The sequence below is a fragment of the Erythranthe guttata genome, chromosome 10 (assembly GCF_056151865.1).
Source record: "Erythranthe guttata isolate IM_541 chromosome 10, IM_541, whole genome shotgun sequence".
Taxonomy (NCBI): Eukaryota; Viridiplantae; Streptophyta; class Magnoliopsida; order Lamiales; family Phrymaceae; genus Erythranthe; species Erythranthe guttata.
In genome coordinates this window covers 20,188,965-20,214,134 of record NC_142542.1, presented here as the reverse complement: position 1 = coordinate 20,214,134, position 25,170 = coordinate 20,188,965, and the positions used below count along the sequence as shown (strand labels likewise).

The 25,170-nt window shown below is 36.7% G+C and overlaps 7 protein-coding genes across 16 annotated transcripts; 1 reads left to right on the top strand and 6 right to left on the bottom strand.

The window, feature by feature from the left end:
- Positions 1-54: 54 nt before the first annotated feature.
- NDF5 (NDH-dependent cyclic electron flow 5) lies at positions 55-1,627 on the bottom strand. Its single transcript, XM_012979000.2, has 2 exons — positions 499-1,627; positions 55-387 (listed from the first exon to the last, which is right to left on the bottom strand). Exons 1-2 carry the CDS (start codon positions 1,456-1,458, stop codon positions 193-195), a joined length of 1,155 nt encoding a protein of 384 aa, XP_012834454.2. The 5' UTR covers positions 1,459-1,627; the 3' UTR covers positions 55-192.
- Positions 1,628-1,752: 125 nt separating this feature from the next.
- PNSB2 (NDH-dependent cyclic electron flow 1) lies at positions 1,753-3,401 on the bottom strand. The gene is made up of 3 exons (XM_012979001.2): positions 2,778-3,401; positions 2,212-2,658; positions 1,753-2,123 (listed from the first exon to the last, which is right to left on the bottom strand). The coding sequence occupies exons 1-3, from the start codon at positions 3,180-3,182 to the stop codon at positions 1,929-1,931; spliced, it is 1,047 nt and encodes a 348-aa protein (XP_012834455.2). The 5' UTR covers positions 3,183-3,401; the 3' UTR covers positions 1,753-1,928.
- A 120-nt stretch (positions 3,402-3,521) lies between these two features.
- On the bottom strand, positions 3,522-9,667 carry LOC105955276 (T-complex protein 1 subunit theta). The gene is made up of 13 exons (XM_012978999.2): positions 9,257-9,667; positions 8,790-9,052; positions 8,571-8,717; positions 8,327-8,488; positions 7,710-7,787; positions 6,822-6,955; positions 6,330-6,402; positions 6,176-6,253; positions 5,958-6,080; positions 5,698-5,792; positions 5,118-5,327; positions 4,333-4,390; positions 3,522-3,868 (listed from the first exon to the last, which is right to left on the bottom strand). Exons 1-13 carry the CDS (start codon positions 9,405-9,407, stop codon positions 3,803-3,805), a joined length of 1,638 nt encoding a protein of 545 aa, XP_012834453.2. The 5' UTR covers positions 9,408-9,667; the 3' UTR covers positions 3,522-3,802.
- LOC105955274 (casein kinase 1-like protein HD16) lies at positions 9,668-14,747 on the top strand. Of its 2 annotated transcripts, XM_088824554.1 has the most exons (18): positions 9,724-10,176; positions 10,367-10,409; positions 10,518-10,908; positions 11,056-11,181; positions 11,293-11,366; positions 11,466-11,535; positions 11,619-11,674; positions 11,790-11,861; positions 12,016-12,110; positions 12,276-12,342; positions 12,425-12,554; positions 12,644-12,862; positions 12,944-13,074; positions 13,519-13,693; positions 13,798-13,888; positions 14,001-14,158; positions 14,248-14,439; positions 14,538-14,747. In XM_088824554.1, the coding sequence occupies exons 3-18, from the start codon at positions 10,561-10,563 to the stop codon at positions 14,595-14,597; spliced, it is 2,064 nt and encodes a 687-aa protein (XP_088680680.1). In that variant the 5' UTR covers positions 9,724-10,176; positions 10,367-10,409; positions 10,518-10,560; the 3' UTR covers positions 14,598-14,747. The 2 variants fall into 2 exon arrangements, with proteins under 2 accessions (XP_012834451.2, XP_088680680.1); XM_012978997.2 differs by lacking the exon at positions 10,367-10,409 and having other exon boundaries at positions 9,668-10,176.
- A 94-nt stretch (positions 14,748-14,841) lies between these two features.
- Positions 14,842-16,432, bottom strand: LOC105955273 (patatin-like protein 7). The gene has a single exon (XM_012978996.2). The coding sequence runs from the start codon at positions 16,341-16,343 to the stop codon at positions 15,165-15,167; it is 1,179 nt and encodes a 392-aa protein (XP_012834450.2). The 5' UTR covers positions 16,344-16,432; the 3' UTR covers positions 14,842-15,164.
- Positions 16,433-19,001: 2,569 nt separating this feature from the next.
- On the bottom strand, positions 19,002-20,665 carry LOC105955272 (putative H/ACA ribonucleoprotein complex subunit 1-like protein 1). The gene is made up of 4 exons (XM_012978995.2): positions 20,362-20,665; positions 20,122-20,270; positions 19,901-20,016; positions 19,002-19,337 (listed from the first exon to the last, which is right to left on the bottom strand). Exons 1-4 carry the CDS (start codon positions 20,528-20,530, stop codon positions 19,160-19,162), a joined length of 612 nt encoding a protein of 203 aa, XP_012834449.2. The 5' UTR covers positions 20,531-20,665; the 3' UTR covers positions 19,002-19,159.
- Positions 20,666-21,261: 596 nt separating this feature from the next.
- GDH1 (glutamate dehydrogenase 1) lies at positions 21,262-25,151 on the bottom strand. Of its 9 annotated transcripts, none has more exons than XM_088824548.1 (11): positions 24,797-25,049; positions 24,458-24,543; positions 24,315-24,343; positions 23,280-23,413; positions 23,071-23,184; positions 22,694-22,990; positions 22,477-22,593; positions 22,118-22,368; positions 21,944-22,019; positions 21,773-21,859; positions 21,262-21,699 (listed from the first exon to the last, which is right to left on the bottom strand). In XM_088824548.1, exons 4-11 carry the CDS (start codon positions 23,385-23,387, stop codon positions 21,514-21,516), a joined length of 1,236 nt encoding a protein of 411 aa, XP_088680674.1. In that variant the 5' UTR covers positions 23,388-23,413; positions 24,315-24,343; positions 24,458-24,543; positions 24,797-25,049; the 3' UTR covers positions 21,262-21,513. The 9 variants fall into 9 exon arrangements, with proteins under 9 accessions (XP_088680674.1, XP_088680676.1, XP_088680673.1 ...); XM_088824550.1 differs by having other exon boundaries at positions 23,280-23,397; XM_088824547.1 differs by having other exon boundaries at positions 24,462-24,543.
- Positions 25,152-25,170: the final 19 nt, after the last annotated feature.

Here is a 25,170-nt window from a genome sequence, read left to right as displayed (position 1 = left end):
TTTATGTCTCATTTGGAATACATAGATAATCCGCTGCAAGTTTCATGGAAAACATTTTGTACGGATAGGTAAAAGAAAATTGGTTTTATTTAGCGTTTGTCTTTTGTATGTGGATTACACAGATTGTGATTCTATCTAGACATACAATTACACCACAAAAGAATCTTTATATGAGGCAGGATCTTCTTTTATTTAGGAATTGGGATTCCACAATTGCAGGCCTCCTTTCCATTGAGTTTGAGGTTTCAAGATGATTGGTTGAAGGAGAGCTGCATTGCCTATGCAGATGTAAGAGTACTTGTTGTACCATTCATGTTCTGATCCTGGACTCAATATATACACTTCTTCAAACCCATTTCTTCCCACTGTCACTGAATTTCTCCTACCCTGCGAAGTGACAATTGGCATTATTTATTTATAAGAATTGCACCACAAGTATTTGTATGTGTATCCAAACTCTCTCAAGTATTCTTTTTTTTTTTTTTTAATTTAACTTACGCGGTCAATGATGGTCAAATTTCTAGGAGCGCTGGTATAAATCCTGCATAACTTATCAGTCAAATGTTTGTAATTATCATCTTCTTCTTGAGCCTCCTCATCTGGCTTGCCTCGTCTAGCCAAGCTATCAACGTCGTCCTCGTTTCTTCTTGTTGCAAATAATTTGTTGAAGGGGAGCCATGTTTTTGTGGAATCTTGATCGACTGTCATGAAGTCGGGAGGGATGATAATAGTGGAATTAGGAGCAAAGGGTGGCCTGATAAAGAAATCAGAGGATTGGAGTCCAATGGCATAAGCTGCATCAGGTGTGCTGACTGCAAGATGGCAAATGGCTGAGCCCGTCAGATAGATGGAAGAAGAGGTGCTTGAATTAGAGACTATAACCTCCGAGGTTAAAGCATCTCTTCCAAGAGTTATGATATGCTTTACTTGAGCATTCACTTGTTGTTCATCACTACTTGTGCTGATAAGTTGTATCTGAATAGAATCTTGAGGAGTTCCGGTAACTTGATGAACAGACCAATCATTTGGAGACCATGGAATCCCATTAATATCGTTCTGGCAGGACAATGCTAAAGAGAGTCCTCCTTGAACGAGAGGGGGATTAATAATTTCGTCACTTGCAGCGGCAGAGACGGAGGTGTGGAGTAATTCCATAGTGGCGCCATGCCACATCTGAGGCTTGAAAGAAGTTACCAAACCACTTGGAAGCATTAACTTGGCTGAGCTTCCTCCATTGTCGAGTGCCATGCTCATCACACAACAATCATCGCCTATCTCTTTAAGGCTCACTCCACACTCTCTTTCCAAGTAGTCCGTTGAACCCATTGTTCCTGCTGCCGCCAATATTGGCAACTTCCGTCTGCCCCAGTGGATGATGTTCTTTGCTGCCACATTTACTTTTACATTTACATTTACATTTATTGTAGGAAGACCACCATAGTAAATAATGCCCATCATTCTATGTCAACTGTTTTACAATTTGCCCCAACTGGCCCTTATCCTTGCCATCACACATGCTGGATTGGAATGGTTGGTCATCATTCGTACTTGAGAGATATTGTTTTATACTCTCTCTCTCTCTCTCTCTCTCTCTCTCTCTCTCTCTCTCTCACACACACACACACACACACACAAACACAAAATTATACTCTCTTTTTTACATATCTTATTATCTTCTTTTCCGACAAATACAAATTCTCCTACTAAAATTATTCCACCGCGCGAGTTTGGTTATGCAAATTCCCAAGGAAATAAATGTAATGACATCGTCTTTGTTTATTCAATGCCATAGCAAGGGAGTATTACATAACAAGAGATGATACAAAAACGATGACACATACTCAATAGTATTGTGTAGTGTTTCTCCTTTCACTATGTACATAACTGCAAATGATTAGTGCATATAGATAGAAGAATGAGGAAATTGATCACAAATTATCATGCTCAATGACTTGTGCCCCTCTCCATTCTTCACCAGGGTTCACTGTCACCGGAACCAATATTGAAGCGGGTCCTGTACATATAAAGTAGTCCTCTCCATACTTATCGGAATACGAACCAGGGCTTGACAAGTATATCTCCTCAAAACCCATTCTTATCACCCGATAAAAGAGTCCACGCCCCTGACATGAGAAATAATACACAATTTTAATTGTCGTAGTATAATCATAATTTGTAACAATAAGATTGATTATTATTACTATTTATCACCTGATCTATGACTTCATACTTGGAAGGAGCGCTTCTGTGAAAGTCTTTCGAGCGTTCAGCAGGAGAGGCAGAGTAAACTCTGCTGAGCTTATTCTTCAAGACGGTAATAGGGACATCTTGCACAGTCCAAACTCCGGGCTTGGTTTCGGGCTCCCAACCAAAGGAGAAGAAGCCAGGTGAATCCTCAGACTTAATAGATTCCGATGGGGATAGTATTTCAAAAGGGGATGAAGGAGGAGGGTTTGTGCAGTAAGAGCAGCCTCTCAACCCTTGAACTCCGCTACCACTTCTATTCTTCTTAAAATTGAAATGGCTAAGTATGGCGCTGCTTATATTCACCGCCTTGCGACCGTTGTTCTTCACTATCACTGCTGTCGCCATGCTCAGTGGATAAAGCGACACCACATATGATATATCCAAACTTCCTCTCATGCACCCCAATTCAACCTAAGCAAGCAACACAGATATACATACACACACACACACATTGAGCTGAAACAGGAAGCTAAGAACAACAAAAACATCTTTAACTAAATCGAAAAAACAGTGTTTAATTATCGGGGTACCTGTAGAGCATCAATGGAATCAGAATCAACATCTTTGACAGTCCATTCAGCAGAAGCAGAAGGGGCTTTGGAATTTGTTTGTTGAGAGAGTTCATTAATGACCAAACCAACGCCACCTCTTGAACCAGCAAGTGTGTGGAGGACCTCCTCATATCCATCGTCTTTCCAGTACACCTTAGGCCTGTATGAAGATATATGGCCATTTGATATCTGAAGCTTCAGTGAGCTTCCATTCCTAACTGTCAGCTCAACCGTCGTCGGAATGTCACCGGATTCTGAGAATTTTATCCCTTTCCGACCAAATCTCTGGTCAAGAGTCTCAAAAGTAGGAGGAGGAGGAGAGATGATTGTGGTTGGAGTTGAAGCAGAAGCTTTGAGGAGAGAGAAGGATACAAGAGAAGCCATGGACACAAGTTTTATTATCTATCTGTCTCTCTATCTCCAAGCTCCTCTTTTAATTTACCACCGGTTTTGCCATTCTTTTGTTTTTGATCCATCAAATACTTTTGTAAATATGTGACATTTTATCTTTTTCCTACAAAACTGCATATTACTCGTCCTCTCAAATATTTGATTATTATATTTTAAATCAACCTTTTCAAGGTTATTGATTTTAATCTTCTTTTCAGTATAATAATAACAAGTAAAATAAGAGATCCTGTTTACCCTGTATGTATACATACAATACATACACGCGGTACTTTTGCTAACACAGTAATTAAGATACAAATTTGGAGAACAAAATTTTGAATGAAAGACAATTATCTCCACAATAAACCTCTGTTACAATAGAAGCACAAACCAGTCACTATCAATTAATCAAAATAGGACCAAAACCCAACATATACAATAAACACTACAAAATTCAGAACCAAATTAAATATATCCAAGGCCAAATAGATAAAAACAAAAGAGGAAGAAGAACAAGCTCATGAAAGATAACATAAAACATTGATCCTAACTTGATCAGCTCAGGGAGGAGGCTGCATAATAAATATCTCAAGAAAATATGAAGCCCACCAAAATTAATCCTCGTCCATCCCTCCTTGTTGTTGGGGCTTTGGACCGCCAGCTGGTTTTGCCATAATGATCTGCAGATAAGATTATAAAGGTTTTATAGCACTAATAACACATAACAATGAATATTAGCGGAAAAATATATACAAAAATGACTAGCAAATGGAGATGACCCTGACTTGGAATGCTCAACCCCGAGTAAGGTCGCATAGGAAGTGCAAGAACACAATCCAGAGAGCAACTTCGCAAAACTTTTTGGAGGTTAAAATAATATTGAAAAGCAGTTAAAAATGTCTGGTACACAAATTTTCAGAAATAAGTAACCACTTAGATAAACTCAACAGAAAAGAGATGCAACCAAACAGCAAAAAGGGTTATCAACTCTCTCCTATAACTGCATCAAAAGACATTTTGCATTTTCTTTTAAAAAATCAAACATCTGGAAATAAAATACATATCATTTCTTGGACAACTTATTTAATTAAAGCTCATCAGGATTGACTGTTGGTAATGACTAAGGTAAATGATAGCTAATTACCTGGTCTACTCGCAGGACAGTACAGGCAGCATCAGCGGCATACTTTAGGGCAAAGAACCTGCAAAAAATAGCAAAATACACGTCAAACCATAATCAATGCCAGATGGCAACCTTATCGGCTATATTTAGCTGCCGACTCAAATATTTGCACTAGAAAGATAATTAGTTAAGTCTAACCACATTAAAACATACCAAGGATGACAATAGAGCTGCATTTACTCACTAACTCCCTAAGACAACCAGGATGGGAGCGGATTTGGACTTACAAACAAAATTGCGATGCAGGTAAGATAAACTTGAGAACCATGAAAGCATTTCGTGGACCCAACACCTCCCCCGATATTTTACTTTAGGTCACTTATTAGTTTAATGAATCAAGCCATGCGGTCCAATTACAGTGAGTAATTTGGTAAATGGAACTCCACAGATCAGATTTATTGCAGCAATTTTTCCGTATTGCGTAATGTCAAATTTGATGTGGTTAGTATATTTACAATTTACTTTTGTAGATGTTATGACATGTGATGACGCGACAAGATTCTCAGATAAAATCTACTAGAAAAGGTGTCTGGTGGATTGAAATCACCGGCTTTTGCTTAGTCAAAGGCAGTTGAGGGATGGAAAGAAGCCAAGTTGGGACGGTCAAGCTAGAAAACCAGAGAGGGAATTCCATTGTAAACAGTACACAATGTCCATATTTTCCAATTAGCGAGTATTATTTACAGAAGAAAAAATGTATCAAAACCCACTATCAAATTACTCAACACTCACAAGGAGTAACTTACTTAGTGATGTGGAGATCCCATATGCGCACGGTAGAGGCATCTTTGCAGACACCTTCCTCCAAATCAATACCTACTTTGGTGTTACCAGACGCATGTTCGGCATATAAAGATGAGATGATTTCTATTGCATTAAGCCCAGCATTCTCAGCCAAAGTTTTTGGTATCATTTCAAAGCTTTCTGCAAATTTTGCAATGCCATACTGATCCAATCTGGGAGACGACATTTGGTCTTAGTAAAGTAAATATGAATATGGAAACACTATAATAAGAAATCAATCAATCATCAGCATATATCTCACGATCAGAGTTTGCAATTAAAAATCATAAATCTACAACATTGAAGCAAACAACTATAACTTAAGTTTGAGCTCTCAGCACAGGCCAAACAAACAAACTGAGAACAGCATATGATTGGTCAATCTTGTTTCGATCAACAGAAACTATTGATAATTGTACATATGAATGTGTGAATTCATGCTGCAATTAATCTAGACTTAGCATGGAAGTTAAAACATAGTTAGAGACTTGCCACAATACTAATTTCATATGAGATGTAGTTGGGGGAAAGAAACTAAAATACCCTGTTTCTTTGAAAGAAAATTCCTTCAGCCTTTTAGCCAATTCAATTTCTGTAGCTGCAGCTCCAGGTACTATGCGACTGTCCCTGCACATCGCCTAGAGGAAAAGAGTATAAGAACCTATTTTCTTTATATAAGCACATTTAAGCAATCTAATTTCTAGACAATGGGATGGCTGCAGTGACTATTTTCAGTTTGCAGCATAAAACAAAGCTCGACAATTGTTGGAACATTGTAAAACTTAATTCTAGATGAAACATACCCTATATGTATTCACACCATCATCAACTGCTCTTTCTAGGTCGTCCAATATGCTGTCAGTGCTTCCCCGCAGCACAAGAGTAGATACAGAATTTCCACCTTGTTCATTTTTTACAATCGTAACCTACTTACGCATTAGACAAATCAAATGTCAGCAACTACTGGAGAAACAAAATTGAGAGTGAACAACCTAAATATCAAGCAAGCTTGTGACAATACCCTTGCTCCGCCTATTTCCTCCACCGAAACAGAATCAACATATCCAAGGTCGTCTGCACTTGGCTGACTGAGCTTTAACTGTAATCGCACGAAAGCAGGATGTTAGCAAGAACAAAAACGCCACACATGAGATCAATTCAATCATCATACTTACAAGAGCGACAGCACCAGTAGTGCGGCAAAATCGTCTTAGTTCAAATTTGGAGCTGATTTTTAGCACCATGAGCCTACAAAATAAAGTTTTGGATGTAGAATTACATCAACTTTAAATGACATACAGAATGAAAAACAAGATAAGAAAAATATAGGCGAAACAAGGAAAAAAGAGACTTGTTATGTGGATGCTTAAATTGGCAATACATATAATGGACTTGTTATTGGCATCCCCATCCAGGTACTCCATGCCAAAAGATGAATTAAATATACCCTTACCAATACATTACTTGACAATAGATAATGAAAAATTAGGTGACAAAGTACATAGACCAAAATGAAACATTCGCTTGAATAGGCATTGTGGAGAAGACAGCTACACAAAATCATCAAACTTTAAGAGCCATGGTATAGATATCCAGGGAATTTACCATTCTTACTAACTAACAAAACAAGTGAAAGAAAGATTATCATGACAGGAAGAGAGTTTTACTTGTAGCGTTCACAAAAGTGCAATGCCATTTCGCCAACAGCTGCACCACTAACAATAACCTTAGCACCTGAATCTGCAACGGCTTTAATTAGTTCCTCAACCTTTGCTTCTTCAGTCTTTGCATAGTTTTCGAGCTGCAAAAAGATAAGCCTAGAGTTATTTCATCACTATCAGGCACTGCAACATACTTTTCAAATTAAAGTCTTAAGTGTTCTCACCATGGCAGCAGATAAGTCTACTAAATCCTTTAGGTTTCTTATAAGGAATGAGGAGGTACAGCTAGAAGTTCATTCCCGATAGAAAAGTGTTTAGATAAAACCATATCAACAAGCCTAAGATCTAAAAAAAAGTGACAACATGATTCAGAATCTTTGGACTAAAATGATCCATGCCAATTCAAGGATTTTCAATCATCACTTAAGTGATTCATTATAAGCGAAAAAATGGGGGGAAATCATCTGAAACTTTGTTTGCTATTCATTATATGTGAGTATACTCGATTAATAAAATGATAATCTCAGGGCAAAAGATTTTAACCATTTGTTCAAAAAGATCAAAAGACAATATAAGTTCAACTTCAAGGATTTGTAACAATAAGTTACGTAAACAAGATATTTTACACTTCCACTAATCAAAATAAGGGGAATTAAACAGCCTACTTCCAAGATCAATAATATCACAAGAAATCAAAACCACTAATCAAAATTCTGCATAATGTGTTTAATCTTATATTTAAATGTGAAATGTAGTCCATAAATTTACTTAGGATAATAGTTCAGACCAAACAAGAAGAAAGGAACATCAGAAAAGACAGTAAAAGGATGAAATGGGACAGCATAAAGCAGAGTTATTAGAAGTCTGCTGGCAGAGAGAAGTTCTCATGTGTACCTGCTCAGCATTGTGAATAAGAACGGTTCCTTTGGTTTCTGTTGCAGTTGTATCAACACCCCCGACAAACACAGCAACCTAAAACAGTGAATAACAGGTCAAATTCATTAAATGGAAGGGTAATCAAAATCATTTTGGACGAAACAGAAAAGATAGATCCATATTCACTACATACTGACAGTACAAAGCAGGACAGAAAAAACAAAAAATAATAAATAAATAAAAAACAGTTCTGCATATAAATGGAGTTCCAATTCTGCTTTCATGATTCATTAATGCTAATTCTGGAAGGACCCTCCAACCCCTGCATCCCAAAAATAGCCTTTTGCATGGTTTAATTGACTTTTCTTGTTTCAGGTATTCTCTTGATATAAAAATGAATATGATGAAAGTTTAGAAATCCCAAGAAACTTTTTAGTTTCTCGTTTCAGACAAGGAGATGTTGGCCAATTAGGGTAAGTTATGTTTTCAAGAGTAGCGCTTTTACAACGTCAATCAGTCATGGCAACAAGGAAGGAATAACAGTAATACTTGTATAGGCACTTCTAGATGCATGGTGAGCAAGACAGAAACAACTATCTAGCAACCAAACAGAATACATGTAACTTAATGCTCACCTTAGCGTTTTCCGCTTTCTTTATAGTCCCAACAGCATCATTCTTCAATACCAGTCCTCGAACTACCACGGAATCATGCAGACCTCCACCTACGAGCTTTGCAACTCTGACATTATCGACATTGAAATTAACAGGGTTCTTAGGGCAAACCTGTATACAAGCCTGCAGAAAAAAATACATTTCCACTCAGCAACATCAAAAGGCAAATCTAAAGTAGTACATCAAGTACAAAGGATTAGTTTACCTCAGCTATGAGAGGACACAATATATCCTCTTGGCCAAATTGTTTGCTGGCTACTGCAGATCTCATTCGTGAAATTACATCATCTTTATCTCTGACGTTCATAGTTTGAGAACCTTCCTCGACCAATTCCTCCAAAATCTCAATCGTCTACAATAAAATGAGGCTACAGTTAAAAATGAGTGGAAAAAGGGTACTAGAATGGGATGGACAATGTCCAACCTTGTTAATTGCCTTGGTGTATCCAATGATAATCTCACTAGGGTGCAGTCCCATCCTAATGAGTTCTTCAGCATTTTGAAGTAGTTCACCAGCAAATGAAACAGTCAAATTAGCTCCATCCCCAATTTCTTCTTGTTGTGCTTTTCCGGCCAAAACTAAAAGTTTGGCAGCGGGATGCTGAACTTCCAGCTCATTTACAATTGTTGCAGCATCATTTGTGACAAAGAGCTTATCCAAATGATTGATAACCATTTTATTCATGCCTGGCCAATTAAAACGAGTGAGGACATAATTCATTTACCTTAAGGTTCAATAATAAGTAGGGTTTAAGCACATTTCTAGTAAACCCTAATAAAATAGGGAACACGAAAATGGAATGAACTCTGCTAACCCATATAGCATCAGAATGAAGCATAATCAATAAAATAAAATAAAAAAGTATCGAGTATCAGAAAGAGAAAAGTAACCATTGGGGCCGAGGGAGGTGCGAGTAATAGTAGAGAGCTGCTTGCAGGCGTCGATGTTCTTGAGCACAGCCTCGTCCAGGCCCGACATATGGCGATGCCCATCCTTAAGCATTGACTGTATCCCATACGGCTGCGTCGAGAATCCTACCATTTTCGCACACAGTAACAAATTGAGATGTGGAGGAAACAAGAGTGAGTTCGAATACACGCGCAATATAATGAACAAGCAAGCTCTCTAATAGGACATGAAATAAGAAGATTCGTATGAACATCTTTGTTGGGCTTTACTTTTCTTTTTGCCAATTATTTTTGGGCCTTAACCCATTCACACCACAATTTATTATTATTATTATTAATATGGGATTAAAAAAAATTATTATTATCTCAATTAGTTAACAAATCGAATGAAACGGAAATAATAAAACATAATCAAACAAATAAATAATAAATAATAAATAATAAATAATAAAGTGAGAAAAATAAAAAAACCTACAAATAAGGGCAGGCAGACTGCAGATGATTTGTGTAGAGAGAGAGAGAGAGAGAGAAACGAAGAGGATGATAGCCAGCCATATGATCTATATAGCTAATTAGCTATCGATACATTCCAATACACTCAAGTCTCTTTCCCTTATTATTTGCCCGTAATTCCTTCTTTCACCATTGCTTCCATTTTCACATCCGGATTCAGCAACCCATCACTCCGGGTTTTTTTTTTTTTTTTTTTTTTGATTCAGAGCTTCAGATTCTGGATAATACATATTGTTTTCTTATTGAAAAAAGGAGAAATACTTTCCTGGGTAAAAAGTACGTCATGGGCGTTTTCACCGAAGATCTATTATTGATAGGTTGATCTTATTGGGTTCTTCAACTAGATTTCTTCGGTGTTATATCCGATCCTTTTTCTTTGCTGTTCTCAGGTATGATCGGTGGCTGCTTTTATTAATTTATTTATTTTCTTTACTTTTTATGTATGTTTTCTTTTTATCAATGTAGGTTAGCGATGAACTGCATCTAATTACTATATTTTTTTATCCTTTAACGCAAATGTTGTTTTTTTTTAGTTTTGTTATTATCCTAATTTTGTGTAATTATTCATTGTTAATCTAGGATTGTTTTGCATTAGGATTTCATACCTGCCGGTGCTCTTTTGGTGATCTTTCCCGCAGCTCTTATGCTATTTTGTTTGTGGTCTTGATAAATTTGAAGATTGATATTCTTTAGCTTTTTTTTGTTGTTGTTTGCTCTTACTTGACTGAAGATTGTGAGTAGAAGCGAGTGGGAGGTGATTTGCATGGGTGACGATGCCAGAATTGCGTAGAGGAGCACGGAGATCAAAACGTCTTGGTGATCTCCAGGCCGCCAATCAAGAAGAAAATATCGTTGCGTCTGCTCAAAATAGACCTAGAGGGAGAGGAAGAGGTAGAGGCAATGCAGCTGCTGTAGCAAAAGGGCCTACTAGGCCAACTGCTGCTGGTAGAGGCAGGGGTATTAGGTTGATAGATTTAGACCCAGAGCCACCTTGGCAAGGGGAACCGGCTTTTAATAGAGTTGAGGGCGTTGCAGATAAGGAAATTGCCATTGAAGGTGGGAGTGGCAATAAAGTAATGGGAGTTGAAGAAGAACCGGGTTCAACTCCAGTGCCTGACAGGGTAGTTTCTCACTCTCGTCACATTTCAAAAATGCTTGCCAAATATTATGGCCATTCGGAACTTCTTGAGAATTAAATATCTTTCCCAACTAATCGTTTATGGTCTTTCGAATAATATCTGGTAATTAAGTCTGGTTTGTCGGTGCAGGTACAAGTGGGCAATTCTCCGATGTATAAGACTGAAAGGAAATTAGGTAAGGGTGGATTTGGCCAAGTTTATGTCGGTAGAAGGGTAAGTGGTGGCACGGAAAGAACAGGACCAGATGCGATCGAGGTATCATCTGACACGTGTTGTTGACATTTGGGAATTTTTCAGAAATCTAAAAACTAACTAAATTTATCTTGTCGCTATCTGAATGTAATTGGGGAAATCTATTTTCGGTAGGTTGCCATAAAGTTTGAACACCGAAATAGTAAAGGTTGCAATTATGGCCCTCCATATGAGTGGCAGGTGTACAAGTAAGTTCTTGTTTCGTAGTTTAAGATTTTTTTCATTTCTTTATTTTTATTTTATTTTTAATTTTGATGGGTATGTATTTGTCTTATTCTATGGAAAAGCACCCTCAATGGGTGTTATGGGGTTCCATGGGTTCACTACAAGGGTAGCCAAGGAGATTTCTACATTCTGGTAAGTATGATACCTTGTTTTCCGGTTTGAGAATTGTGTACATTGTTTCTAATAAATAATGTTACTAACAAATATTGCTTCAGGTCATGGACATGCTAGGGCCCAGTCTTTGGGATGTTTGGAATTCATTGGGCCAGTCGTAAGACTCTCTCTCTCTCTCTCTCTCTTCGTTTATAGTTCACCCATTCACTTGATCGTAAACACTGATTCTTGTGCTGCGTGTTTACTTGTTTGACGATGAGCACCTGAAACAGTATGTCTCCAAATATGGTAGCTTGCATCGCCGTGGAGGCTATCTCAATTTTTGAAAAGCTCCACATGAAAGGGTAAAACTTACTTTCATATTATTCCTATCATTTCTGACCGTAACTTTCCTGGAAAGATGTTGTTTTACATGGCCTTCATTCTTATTATATTGTTCGCTTTCAGTTGCTTTCTTGTCTTGAATACACTATTGATAAGCAGTGCTTCTCCCTCTAGATTTGTGCATGGAGATGTGAAGCCAGAGAACTTTTTACTTGGTTTACCTGGATCAGCTGACGAGAAGAAGCTATATCTTATTGATCTTGGTTTGGGTATGGTGCGTTTTTCTTATTTGCCTGTTCTATACCTGACAGATTTAACTTGATAACTCAACGGCAGGACACATTAAAAGACAATGAAGCATTTATTTCCATATTTTGTTAACTTTTTCCTCTTACTCTATCTTTCGCTCTTGTTTTTAATGCATTTGTATGCAGCGTCTAGGTGGAAAGATGCATCATCTGGCCAGCATGTTGAGTATGATCAGAGGCCAGATATATTTAGGTTTGTGAAGCTTGCATAAATTTGTTGCATGATCGCGTCATAGTATGGATTAATATATATTTCATTTGGTCTCTATCGACAGAGGCACAGTTAGGTATGCAAGTGTGCATGCACACTTAGGCCGAACAGGAAGTAGGAGGGATGATTTGGAGTCACTAGCATACACACTGATATTTCTCATAAAGGGAAGGTTGCCATGGCAAGGCTATCAGGTGATTGGCATTGTTGTTTAATTAACTTACAATAGCTTATCCCATTGTATTTTTTTTTTTTAAACTTACTGGCCTTTTGATGATTACAGGGAGACAACAAGAGTTTTCTAGTCTGTAAAAAGAAAATGACCACTTCTCCGGAATTGATGTGCTGCTTTTGCCCCACTCCATTCAAACAGTTTCTTGAGGCTGTTACTAACATGAAGTTTGACGAGGAGCCGAATTATTCTAAACTGATATCCTTTTTCGAAAGTCTGATTGAACCATGCACATCACTGAGACCAATAAGAATAGACGGAGCTCTAAAGGTAATATGAGGAATAATTTGGCAGTTATTGTATATTATTTAAGTAGTTTTACGTTAAAATTTATGTTTTATTATTGCACAGGTTGGGCAAAAGCGCGGGAGGTTGCTCATTAACTTGGAAGAGGATGAGCAGCCAAAGAAGAAACTACGACTGGGTAGTCCGGCTACTCAGTGGATTTCAGTGTATAATGCACGTCGCCCCATGAAACAGAGGTGAGTTTCCAACTCTAAATATTTACTACTTCATTTATGCAGTTCCGTATTGGTATGTCTCCAAATTTCGGTTCTCATAATTTTGCCAATCTAGTACGCCACATTACAAGAACTTGGTAAATGTGTAAAGAAAAAAAGTATAAACTGTTTTGCGTACCTTGGCATTGTATTAAAAAAAAAATTGATCGCCAAAAATGAAGTCAACCAACCCAATGAAACTTGTTCCAGCTGCCTCTTTGCTATATTTATGATATTTACTTGCATTGCACATCTAAATAGAAGGCCCTTAAGCAACATTTGTTACGGATTCATGTCAATTTGATTCTTGATGTGAGATTTGAACTGGACATGAAAGACTTGTGTTTTGACATGTATACTGTCTGTCTCAAATTATATGTTAAATTCCTTACATTAATTATACTCATGGCATTGGCTGTTTTGTAGGTACCACTACAACGTTGCAGATTCGAGGCTCTGTCAACATGTAGAGAAGGGTAATGAAGATGGATTGTATATTAGCTGTGTGGCTTCGGCAGCAAATCTTTGGGCCTTGATCATGGATGCCGGAACAGGTTTCACTTCACAGGTGTATGAGCTTTCAGCTGTTTTTCTTCACAAGGTTTGTTTATTGTAGTAATATTTTATTTTATAATTGATTGTAGTTTTATCCGTTCTGGCTTGACTATACTATTGTTGCTGTTGTTTTTTGTGGGTTCTGAACAGGATTGGATCATGGAACAATGGGAGAAAAACTATTACATCAGTTGTATAGCTGGTGCAGCTAATGGAAGTTCGTTGGTTGTTATGTCTAAAGGTTGGTTGAGGATTGTCTTGTTTCAGATATATTTGTTTTGTTTGTAGTTACATTCTCGTCTAGCAGATGCTCAATGAAAATCAGTCCATAGTAACTATTGAGTGTTGTTTAGGGACTCCTTATACCCAACAATCATATAAAGTTAGCGAATCATTTCCGTTCAAGTGGATTAGTAAAAAGTGGAAAGAAGGTTTCCATGTGACGTCGATGACTAGTGCTGGAAGTCGATGGGGTGTTGTAATGTCTAGAAATTCTGGATATTCTGAACAGGTAAGAAGCTTGTTGGTTATTCTTTTTGGTATTATTACTGCTAGAGAAAAAGTGCTGAATGTTATTTTATGTTGTGTTTGTAAATTGAGGTTGTGGAGGTTGACTTTGTGTACCCAAGTGAGGGAATACATAGGAGATGGGAGAGTGGATATAGAATAACATCAATGGCTGCAACTACGGATCAATCGGCATTTGTACTCAGCATACCCAGACGTAAATTAATGATGGATGAGGCTCAGGAGACTCTTCGCACTTCTGCATTCCCAAGTAGCCATGTTAAGGTGCTCGCTTGTCTTTGTGTTTTCTTGCGATAATATATGTGTGTGTTTGTTTGTATAGTATATTGATTATCCTTTTTGTGGAATTTGGTTGATTGCAGGCCAAGTGGTCCAGGAATCTCTACATTGCATCAATGTGTTATGGTCCGACTGTTTGCTGAATGAATTTCGCTCGGTCTTTAATAATTTATTATTTTGTTATATTTGTGTTGAAGAAGATGACAATGATGATGGATAAATTAAATTAGATTTTAGTGTGTCCAAAGACAAATGTTTAAAGATGCATAATGAATTTTGTCAGGTTTTGTTTATTTTTCTGAACAAAGGTATATTAATGATTGCTGTAGGTTAGTTTGATCACACAGCTAAGTAAGTTTAGGGTTGAGGTTAGTGCAGCAAAGCAGGTAGTACAAAACAACCCAAGCACATATTTACTATAATATAATATATAAAAACCAACATCATGGAAAAGGAAAAACAGAGACAGCCAACAGGAAACAGTACAAGTGTCGGCGTAAGCTGTGATCATCTAATTTAATTTAATTGTAATTTAATTTAGATAGACAAAACCCAATTCTACTAATCTAATCAATATCATCGCATAGATAGAGATCGAGCCGAGCCGAGCCCCTTATAGATTAATCAGCTCTTTCTCTCTCTCTCTCTATCTCTCGAAAAGTGAAGAAAAATATGTAGGTGTGTATTGATATGAAGTAATAAGTTGCTAATTAAGAAGAGGTGGTGGAAGAAAGAGTGGTGGTGTCGGAGGAAGAAGATCTAGGGGAATAATTAGACATGTTTTGGTGGTGGTGTTGATGCGAAGAAGAAGAAGAAATGCAGTAGGCCCTCCTCTCTTTCTCCTTGATTAATTCACCTGCAAAAATCTCCAATTTCTCCATGTTTGTCATCTCCACCAATCTCTTTCCTTTGAACAACACTGATTCCATGTTCTTTGCTCCCAACATCTCTTCCACTTTTTTATTATTATTAACATTAATATTAATCCGGAGATAGTTACTTGCTCTCCACTCATCACCAAAAGCCATCGACACTGCTTCGTCAACCATGTCGGCAGCTCCATCTCCAGCTATTTTCACGAATAATGACGACGAATTAATTATTTTTGATGACATACCACTACTACTACTTGGGTTTCCCAGAGACACCACCAACAAATCTTGCACTCCTCTACACAATGGGAATTCTTGCTTGTTATTCAGCACGTGCGTTATCGCAGCTGCTGTCGGGTTGCTCATCCCCACACCACCTCCCACTGCCACTATTTTCCTTCTCCCGTCTGTTGACTTGACTTCCACCGCCCGATCTGCCACCGTGGCACCACACACTCCCGCCATCGTGAAATCGCAGCCTTCCATCTCCATCGCGTCTGCCCTCGAGAACACAAACGGTGCCCCTGTTCTGAGGTCGTAGCACGGGATCAGAACCGATTTCACCGTGTCTTTCAGAGTCATTTCCCCAAACACTTTCTTCAGCACCTTCTCACCTTTCGACCGCTGGCCAAACATTGAATGCCGGCCTAACATGCGGCGGCGGTTATCAACCATGAATTTCAGGGATTCCTCCGGGGTGAAGAATACACCGTCTTTAGGAGTGAAGAGGAGTCCGGCGAGGATGCCACCGGCGCCGGCGCCGGTGACGACGTCGAAGAAATCAGAAATATGGGCAGAAGGAATGCCGGACTTGCGCCTGAGGATGGACTGGAAGTGGATCAAAGTGTTGGCGGCGAGGATGGCGTCTCCACCGGCATCGATGCTGAGAATTCTAACTTTTCCAGGGGAGTAGACGTTGTTGTTGGTTTGAAAATGATATTGTCCGAAGAGGAACTTGTTTTCAAGAATGGAGAATATTTCGTTTGTGAGTTTGTCATCAAGTGCTGATGATGCCATTGCTTGCTTGCTGCAAAAATGGTGTGTGAGAGAGAGAGAGAGAGAGAGAGAGAGAGAGAGAGAGAGAAGGGGGGCTGATGTACTGCAAGTAATTGAAGGAGAGTGGTGAGATGGTGTATATATAGTATATTCAATTAAATTAAAGGAAGACGAATTGAAGGTGGATGGTGGCTTGCATTTTGCGGTGCGTGGGGACATTTTACATTTTTTATTTAATTAATTAAATAATTTAGTTATGTTAAATTCTTCTTCTACTTTTAAAAGCCTATTTCGCGGTTAAATCTTTCAACTTCTTCTCATCATTACTACTATTTATATTTTGAATCTCAAAATTCAAGTACAAGTTGGTGGCAAACTCAAACCTTCTCACTAGTATTTTTACTAGCGTTATCTTTCTCGCTTTTCATTCAAGTAACTAATATTGTCTTTGTGTTCTGGTGGTCCTTCATTTTATTTTTATACATACATACAATAACTGAATAAAGTAGACCAGGATGAATCATTGTGCTAACGCACGACAACATTCAATTTCCAATTGCCTTAAACTTTACTATTTTCAGATAACAATAATAATAATAATAATAATTGACTTATTAAAAGTCTGACATACACGGTGAAACTAACAGTAAAACTGCTGAATTTAGGATATGTGTAATTCCTATCTAAGATCATGCCGACATTTAGTAAATACGAACCAAGGAACAAAATAAAATTAAAGTTTGATGTAACTTTATCTTCTTAATAAAAGTAAAAGTGATCATCAATTTGAAAGCAAGTCACCACATTCAATATTAATGCCTAAATTGATCTTCATTCTCAGACCCACCTACGCCATGCACTAAATTATTACATTTTAATTATATGGTACAAACAAACAAACTAATATTATACAATTCTGTCATGTAAATTAACACATCACCATAAATCAAGTCATTCTTCTAGTTAAATTACAGATCCTAGCTAACACAGTGATCAAATTCAACATAAAAATGGGCTTGCACAAAACAAATGTCCCAGTGATGTTAAATCAGTGTATCAGTACATTAAGAATTTAAGCCAGTAGTTGCAGTTGCGGTGATCAGTAGTTAAAAGTGCACCGACGAAACGAAACTCATTTACATATATAAATTTGTATTCATTCAAAAGGATATTTGTGTGTGTATTGGGGTGGGGGCCCATAAATTAAATTAATAAGGCTGGGCAGTAGGTGGATGTGAAAGAATGAATTTAATTCTCAATGGCCCAACACTGGAAAATAAAAATTTTAAAATTAAACAAATAAATACTTATTACCGACGAATCATCAATCATGGACATCCACCCAAAATTCTCCTATCGCAACCCCTAATTAATCATATCAATTATCATGTATGCGTGCCTTTAATCAACAATCAACTATTAATCAATCATCTTTCACAACCATAATTAAACTATTCTAATTTTTGTCTGATGGTGTGGTCTTGTGGATAGGACAGAATAATCTTACCGCTCTGCTTTTTTGATATTTAAACATTATTAATCTTAGTTTACCAATTTTTTTATTAAATATACACAGCAATAGCATTAGCAACCAACCATTGACTAATCATCACTAATCTCTTTTTTGATTTAATCTATTCATTTCAATAGCTTTTCTTTTCTACTAGTGTATAAATTAGATCATCATACTGTCTCTGTGTCTGTAGGTAATTAAGCTGTTGGTTGGGGTTACAAATTTATACATACCTTAATTAATTAGGATTTGTGATTTATGAGACAGCCAACGAACTTATAATCTTATATTTATATTTTATACGTATCCATCGTCCTAGTTTTTGTTTATCCTAATCATTATGAATATTAATAATGATTAGTGTAAGATTGATTTCAACAGAATAATAATAATACACAGCCAGAGGATAAACCTAATAATAATAGAGGACTAAAATAAGAATCATCCATTCGTGCGTTACATATATAAATTAAAATTATAAATTGATTGACTAAAAAAGATTGCAGGCTGTCAATTTTTGGAATGCCTGCCGTCTTAGACCTTACATGGTTGTCCAAAACCATTGAATTTTCATGTATAGCTGTCTTTTTGTCGTCTATCTTTAGTTCAATATCAATTCGTTAAACTATTAATTTTACTCACCGAAACACATGTACAAACATAAATAAATGTATATGTATTTTATGTATATACGCACGCTGCAAACAAGGACTAATTTTAGGCTCATTGAACAAGTTATACTTTGTAGCTTCAGCCCATACTTGTACTGAACATTATATTTTTTTTTTATTTTACATTTAAATGAAAAGATTTAGATTGGGAATTTCAAATCTATTTATACCTAAAAATCCCCTGTACTATTACTAGTTTCTATAGAGAAATGAGGATGAATTAAAAAAAAAAAAAAAAAAAAAAAACCTTTTGTGAATGATACTAAGCTCATGCATTCCTCAAATAGAACGGAACTAATGTGATTTAAGAGGCATTGCAGGATTTAAAATATTCTAGACAAGTAGAGAATTGTAAAGAAGAAAATTGCATATTTGCATGATGATGGATGAGATCTCCACAACACTACTACACTAGAGCTAATCGTTGAAATAGACAATAATAATATTGGGTTTACCAACAAAATACTTGCATAGGGTTAATTCAGCACAGCAATATATGAATGAAAACAATGTTAAATAACAAATCAAAGCCTTACATAAGAAACTAGTTGTCATTAGTAGTAAACATAAATAACACGCCAATTTGAAATCAAGTATCCAACAAAAGGAAGGAAAGAAGAAAGTGATTAAAACAAACAAAGACAGAAAAGAATCTAGGATCTTCCTCTACCCCTAAACCCAGAACCACGAGTACCTCGGAAACCACCACCTCCTCTTGAAGAACCACGGAAACCACCTCCTCTTGGACCACCTCTACCTCTTGTAAAACTACTAACTCTACCACCACCACGTGATCCCCCTCTACCTCCTCTACCACCTTGTGCTTGTCCCCTGCAAATTAATACATACACATTTAACGGATTTCACAACTCAACTAAAATTCAAACATTTGTTAAATAACAATCTAGGACACGCAATATGAAATCAAGAAACAATGACAAACTTAAGGAGAAACATTTGTTTATCATTCACACTAATAGCTTTGAACATGTTAAACACGCACTCAACAAATTGGAAAACATGTTGAAATGATGAGTATGTTGTTTACATCACTTGTGCACATCAAATTCATACTTGAGAAACTAAACTACACACCGATAAACAAAATATCTAATTCCAGTCAGATATCGAGCAATGAGATCATAAAATAGAGATTTACTTGGACACGCATGTACATGGTATCTCGAATATGCATAATGCAGCGGATATAACTACATAAAATGGAAAAACATCACCTTCAAAGCAAACATAAAAACAACATCCACATTATAGCAGACGGAAATCAACACAATCAGTTAATTGCATGTAACCAACATACAGGAACATTAGCAAGGAGATGTTGTAGTGTGTCAAGAGTAAAGAGAAAAACTTAAAGAGTGAGAAAAGAAACATACTTGGGGGGAGCGAGAAATCTGGAGAGAGGCAAAAGCTTAGCAGGGTCGATGAAGAACTTATCACCAGCAGAATAAGATGTTGCCACAATACCCTCCATCATCTTTATCGAGAAAAACTACAATAATACCACAAATACCAAAAAACACAGGGTAATAAAAGAAATCAATCAATTAAATACCAGGATCAAAACAAGTATAGAGAGAGAGAGAGATGCACTCACAGATTCATTGATGGGGCCGAAGATTTCGTCAACTTTACCAATCTGGGTCATGTTCTCAAGGTAAATAGGTGCATTGAAGTAGGGTATTTTCTCATTTGTAAGCTTCGTTACAGCGTCTCCCTCACAAGCATTAACAAATGTCGAAATCTCTGCAACCAAACCAAACAAGGAATTAGCTGAGTGAACATATATATATGAGAGAGAGAGAGACGAGAGAGAGAGAGTGTGTGAGGAGCCAACCAACGACTTCGGAAGGAGGGCCTTCATCGCGAAAGCCGCCGCCACGGCCACCGCCACTGCCGAAACGACCGCCACCGCCGAAACGACCGCCACTACTGCCGAAACGACCGCCACGGACACCATCTCTGCCGCCCCTGAAGTTACCGCCGCGTCCCCTTGGAGGTCTCATGTTTTTCTTTGCAGGAAAATTATTAAGACAGAGGAGGTTTAGGGTTTATGTGGAGTGGAGGTCTCAAGTTTTTTGTATAGAGAGAGAATCTTATTGGGCTCTATTTCATCCAATTACTAAGGCCCTTACTTATATAGTTGAGCCCCACACAAGCCCAGCTTATATCTGATGGATACTTTTGGGCTTATTCACAATTTAATATACTATACGGATACCTCAACCAAAAAAACAATTTAATTTAATTTATATAATAAAATTTATATGGATGCATATATTACAGTTATTATTGATTTAAACTACAATTAAAAAACGAATATAATAATACCATTTGATTTCAGGGGTGCTGAGCCTGAAATGTTGTAGTGAATTTTAAATTTTAGTTTTCACAATCAAACTCAACTCGGTTTTGTATACATAATTGTATATACAGTTTTATAAAATTACCAAGGATAAACATTTTCGGATTTTTGAAGCCATAATTTTTGTCCAATATGATGTGTTGCTTTGGAATTTTGAAAGCATACTCATCAGTTAGTAGTCTCAGCTGAATAAACTTACCATTCTACATAGCAGCCATTCATCAATTATTTTGAATTGGGGATATTGCTTGTGATGTATGTTGATAGGATTGAGAGAAGATGAAGGGAATATTTTCTGAGGGCCTAAACTGTATAGGTAGTATATATGTATTTAAAAAAAAAAAAAAAAAAAAAAAAAAAAAAAAAAGAGTATTAAAAAATCCTTAACCACATTGATTGATGAAGCTTAAAACAAACATAATAATAATAGGAAGTGCCAAAGCAGCAGAGTTACAGGGAAGCCAAAAACTAAAGAAACATATATGAATAAGCATGATCTGATGATGTGTCAATTTATTTGATAACATCACATCCTCCGATTCTCAATCCTTTTTTATTATTATTATTGAAAAAGAAAAACACAAGTAGCTAGCTTAGTAGTGGGATCGGAAAGGATGATTGAATTCAGGCTTCCCATCCTCGGAGGAGAGTAGCCCTGGCAACGCGATTGACACCCAAGCTGAATGCTCCCATTCTCAGATCGCAGTTATGAGTCTTGCACATTTCCTTCACATCCTTAAAACCCCTTGTCATGTATTTCTTCAGCTCTGTGTTCACTTTCTCCTCATCCCACATGAACCCTTGTATGTTCTGCGCATTCATTCATTCACTTATTCATTTATATCCATTCATTCATTCACAATTAAAATTTAAACATACATACCTGGACCCACTCGAAGTAACTGACTGTCACACCTCCCGAGTTTGCATATATGTCTGGTAGAACAATCACTCCTTTCTTTGCCAATATCTATACACAATCATTATCCACCACAATTAATTAAACACTGCCCCTCTTAAATTCATGAATGATCAAGATTGTTAATAATACTACCTCATCAGCATCTGGATCACTAGGATGATTAGCTGCTTCTATTATGAATTTCGCTTTTATCTCATTTGCATTATCCCTGCAGTACACATAAACAAACACCACCATCTTTCAATATATATTCAACAATTTAGTAGTTTGTATTTAAGTTATATATGCATATTTATAGATACTAACTTGTTAATGACTCCTCCTAGTGCTGCAGGGATGAGGATATCACAGTCCTCAACCAATACGGAACTGGCATCGATGCTATCCCCACCACTGAATCCCTTTACTCCACGATTCTCTTTCACGTGTTTTACTAGACTTGGTATATCCAACCCCTTGCTGTTCTTTATAGCCCCACTCACATCACTTACTGCTACTATTATCCCCCCTTGTTCGCTGATTAGTTGTGCAGCCCAAGATCCAACATTTCCAAATCCCTGATATATGATGATACATTATTCAATTTAATTTTACCATCCATTACAAAACTCTGTTCATCTAGCTAAGTGTCATTTCAATGAATTGCTTCTTAATCATAAAAGTACCTGTATAACAACACGTTGCCCTGCAATGCTCTTGCCGTGCTCGTTGAGAAGGGCTTCTGTAGCAAAAAGGACCCCTCTTCCTGTAGCTGCATCTCTGCCTAGGGATCCTCCCAGGTCCTGATAATGCACATTCATTCATTCATTCAATCATCTTTTTAATCTCTATATATTATAATAATAGTATAGGTTTGTATATGTATATGTATAGAATACTTACAATTGGCTTTCCAGTTACAACTGCAGGAGAATAGCCATGGAACTTAGAGTACTCGTCTAGTATCCAAGCCATTGTCTGTGGGCCAGTGCCCATATCGGGTGCAGGAACGTCAGTGTGAACCCCAATAAGGTCGTGTATCTTTTGAGTGAAAACTCTAGTCAATCTCTCAAGTTCAGATAGGCTGAGTTGAGAAGGATCGCATCCAATTCCTCCTTTAGCACCCCCGTAAGGAATGTTAGCCACTGCAGTCTTCCAAGTCATCAATTGTGCCAATGCATTCACTTCATCTGGCTCTACCTAAATTAGACTTGAAATTATCTCTAATCACATTATATTCAATAAATATATATATATAGATTTGAAATTATATTACAGACCTCTGGGTGGTATCTAATGCCTCCTTTCATAGGGCCTCGAGCATTATCATGCTGAATCCTGAATCCCACGAACGATGCCAAGCTCCCATCATCTTTTGGAATCGTACACTCCACCTTTTTTTACCAATAACCGTAATTATATATTAAAAAAAAAAAACAGCTGTTAATTAGTAGCACGCAGATGAATGAAAGGAGCAGTAGAAAGAAACCTTGATTTCTCTAAATGGGATGAGTAAACTCTGCTCGAGCTTGGAGTCCAATCCTAAAAGCCGAGCAGCAAGCTTGAAGTTTCTGTTGGTTGCAGCTAATGCATTCATGCTTCTATACCTGATCGATAAACTTGCTGTAACAGAGATAATTAATTCCTACAATATCTAAGAGAGAAATTTATCCCCTATTCTCTATATCTATATATGTGTGTGTATGTAAATCAGTAATTGTATAATAATATGTATTATAGTAGATGGAATCCAGCAGATCGATCAGATGGCAATATAATTAAGCACAGGTGTTTTATATGAAAACTCAACAAAGAAAGCGTTGACTATTTCAAAATACATGATTAAGTTTGTCAGCATCCAGTCATGTTATCCTTGAAATTTCATCACGTGTTTGCCATTACTCAAAATCTCATTTGATGATCTTTGATAATAGCATTAAAGTTGAAGCAGTAAAAAAAGAATAAAATCCGTATAAACATGCTAAGCTGCTAGTGCAGCAGACAAGGAATGCAAAGTCCAAATTTTGTATCAACATTCATTCATCCGGCTCTTGAGGATATGTAATGGTCAAGCATCAATATTAATTATTACATAAACATTAATGAAGATAAATTATTTTAATAAAAAACGAGGCTGCTGTTAATTAGGGTCCATCCACCGACACAATCATCATTTAATGAATCTGATCTATGAATCTGATCTACTCACTCATTTTTCCTAATGATAATGCTTAATATCCTCTACCTACCACAGCTTCTTAATTCTTCTCACATATATCTATATAGTATATGTTTATAAAAGTAATTAATTAATGAATATAAATATGTATGAATCGATAGATAGCGTTGTCGACTCATCACATAAAATTATTAAATGGATTAATATTGATCCATCCATCTTGAAATAGACAACATTATATTAATATGAGTTTTTAATTAATGGATGTGATCATCGCCATTATATATATATATATATATATATATATATATATATATATATATATATATATATATATATATATACCTTTCTTCTTCTTCTTCTTCCCTAGCTAACTACATACACAAGACACACACATACATAATTAGGCCAAAAAAAAAGAAAAAGAAAAAAAAGAGGGATGATTGATTAATGGATGTAAAATGATGAATGAATAAGAAATGGCGTACCTACCTGAAAATATTTGATTTGGCAAGCAAGGAAGACAGCTGCAACTGGACTTAATTCACTCACTCACTCCAGTACTCCGACGACTCTGTTAATTACAAGGCATATGAATTTATAATAAACTGAGGGGCAGGCCGGGAATCAATTTCATTAATTAATTAATTAATTGGAAATAAAGGAGGGAAATAAGGAAATAAAAAGAGAGAATATATATATATATATATATATATATAAATAAGAATAGGATCGGAGGATATGATGCTTTTTGTGATAGAGAATGAATAATAATATGATGATGAATAAATTCTTCTTCAGTATTAGATTCTGTCTGTCTGTCGTACCTGCTGCTGCTGCTGCTGGCTATAAACATCAATTTTGTGCTGTGGAATCACTTCTTCTTTGCTTGCTCGATCGGCTGCTTCCCTCTGCTGTATGCTCTGCTATTATATATATATGTAGTACTGCTGAGTGGCGATCGACTGTTGTCTTAATTTTCAGACGTGGATACCCATATAATTAATTTATTTATTTGGGGGGTGTCTCTCGATTCTCGAATACTGCAACTGTTGTGTGAATCTGACTCGATTTGCACCATTTCCCGGTACACCACCTGCCCTTTTTATTTCTCTCTTTTCTTTTCTTTTTTTCTTTCTTTCTTTCTTTATTACCTCACACACACACACACACACTTAACGTGAGAATCTTTGAGTTTCCT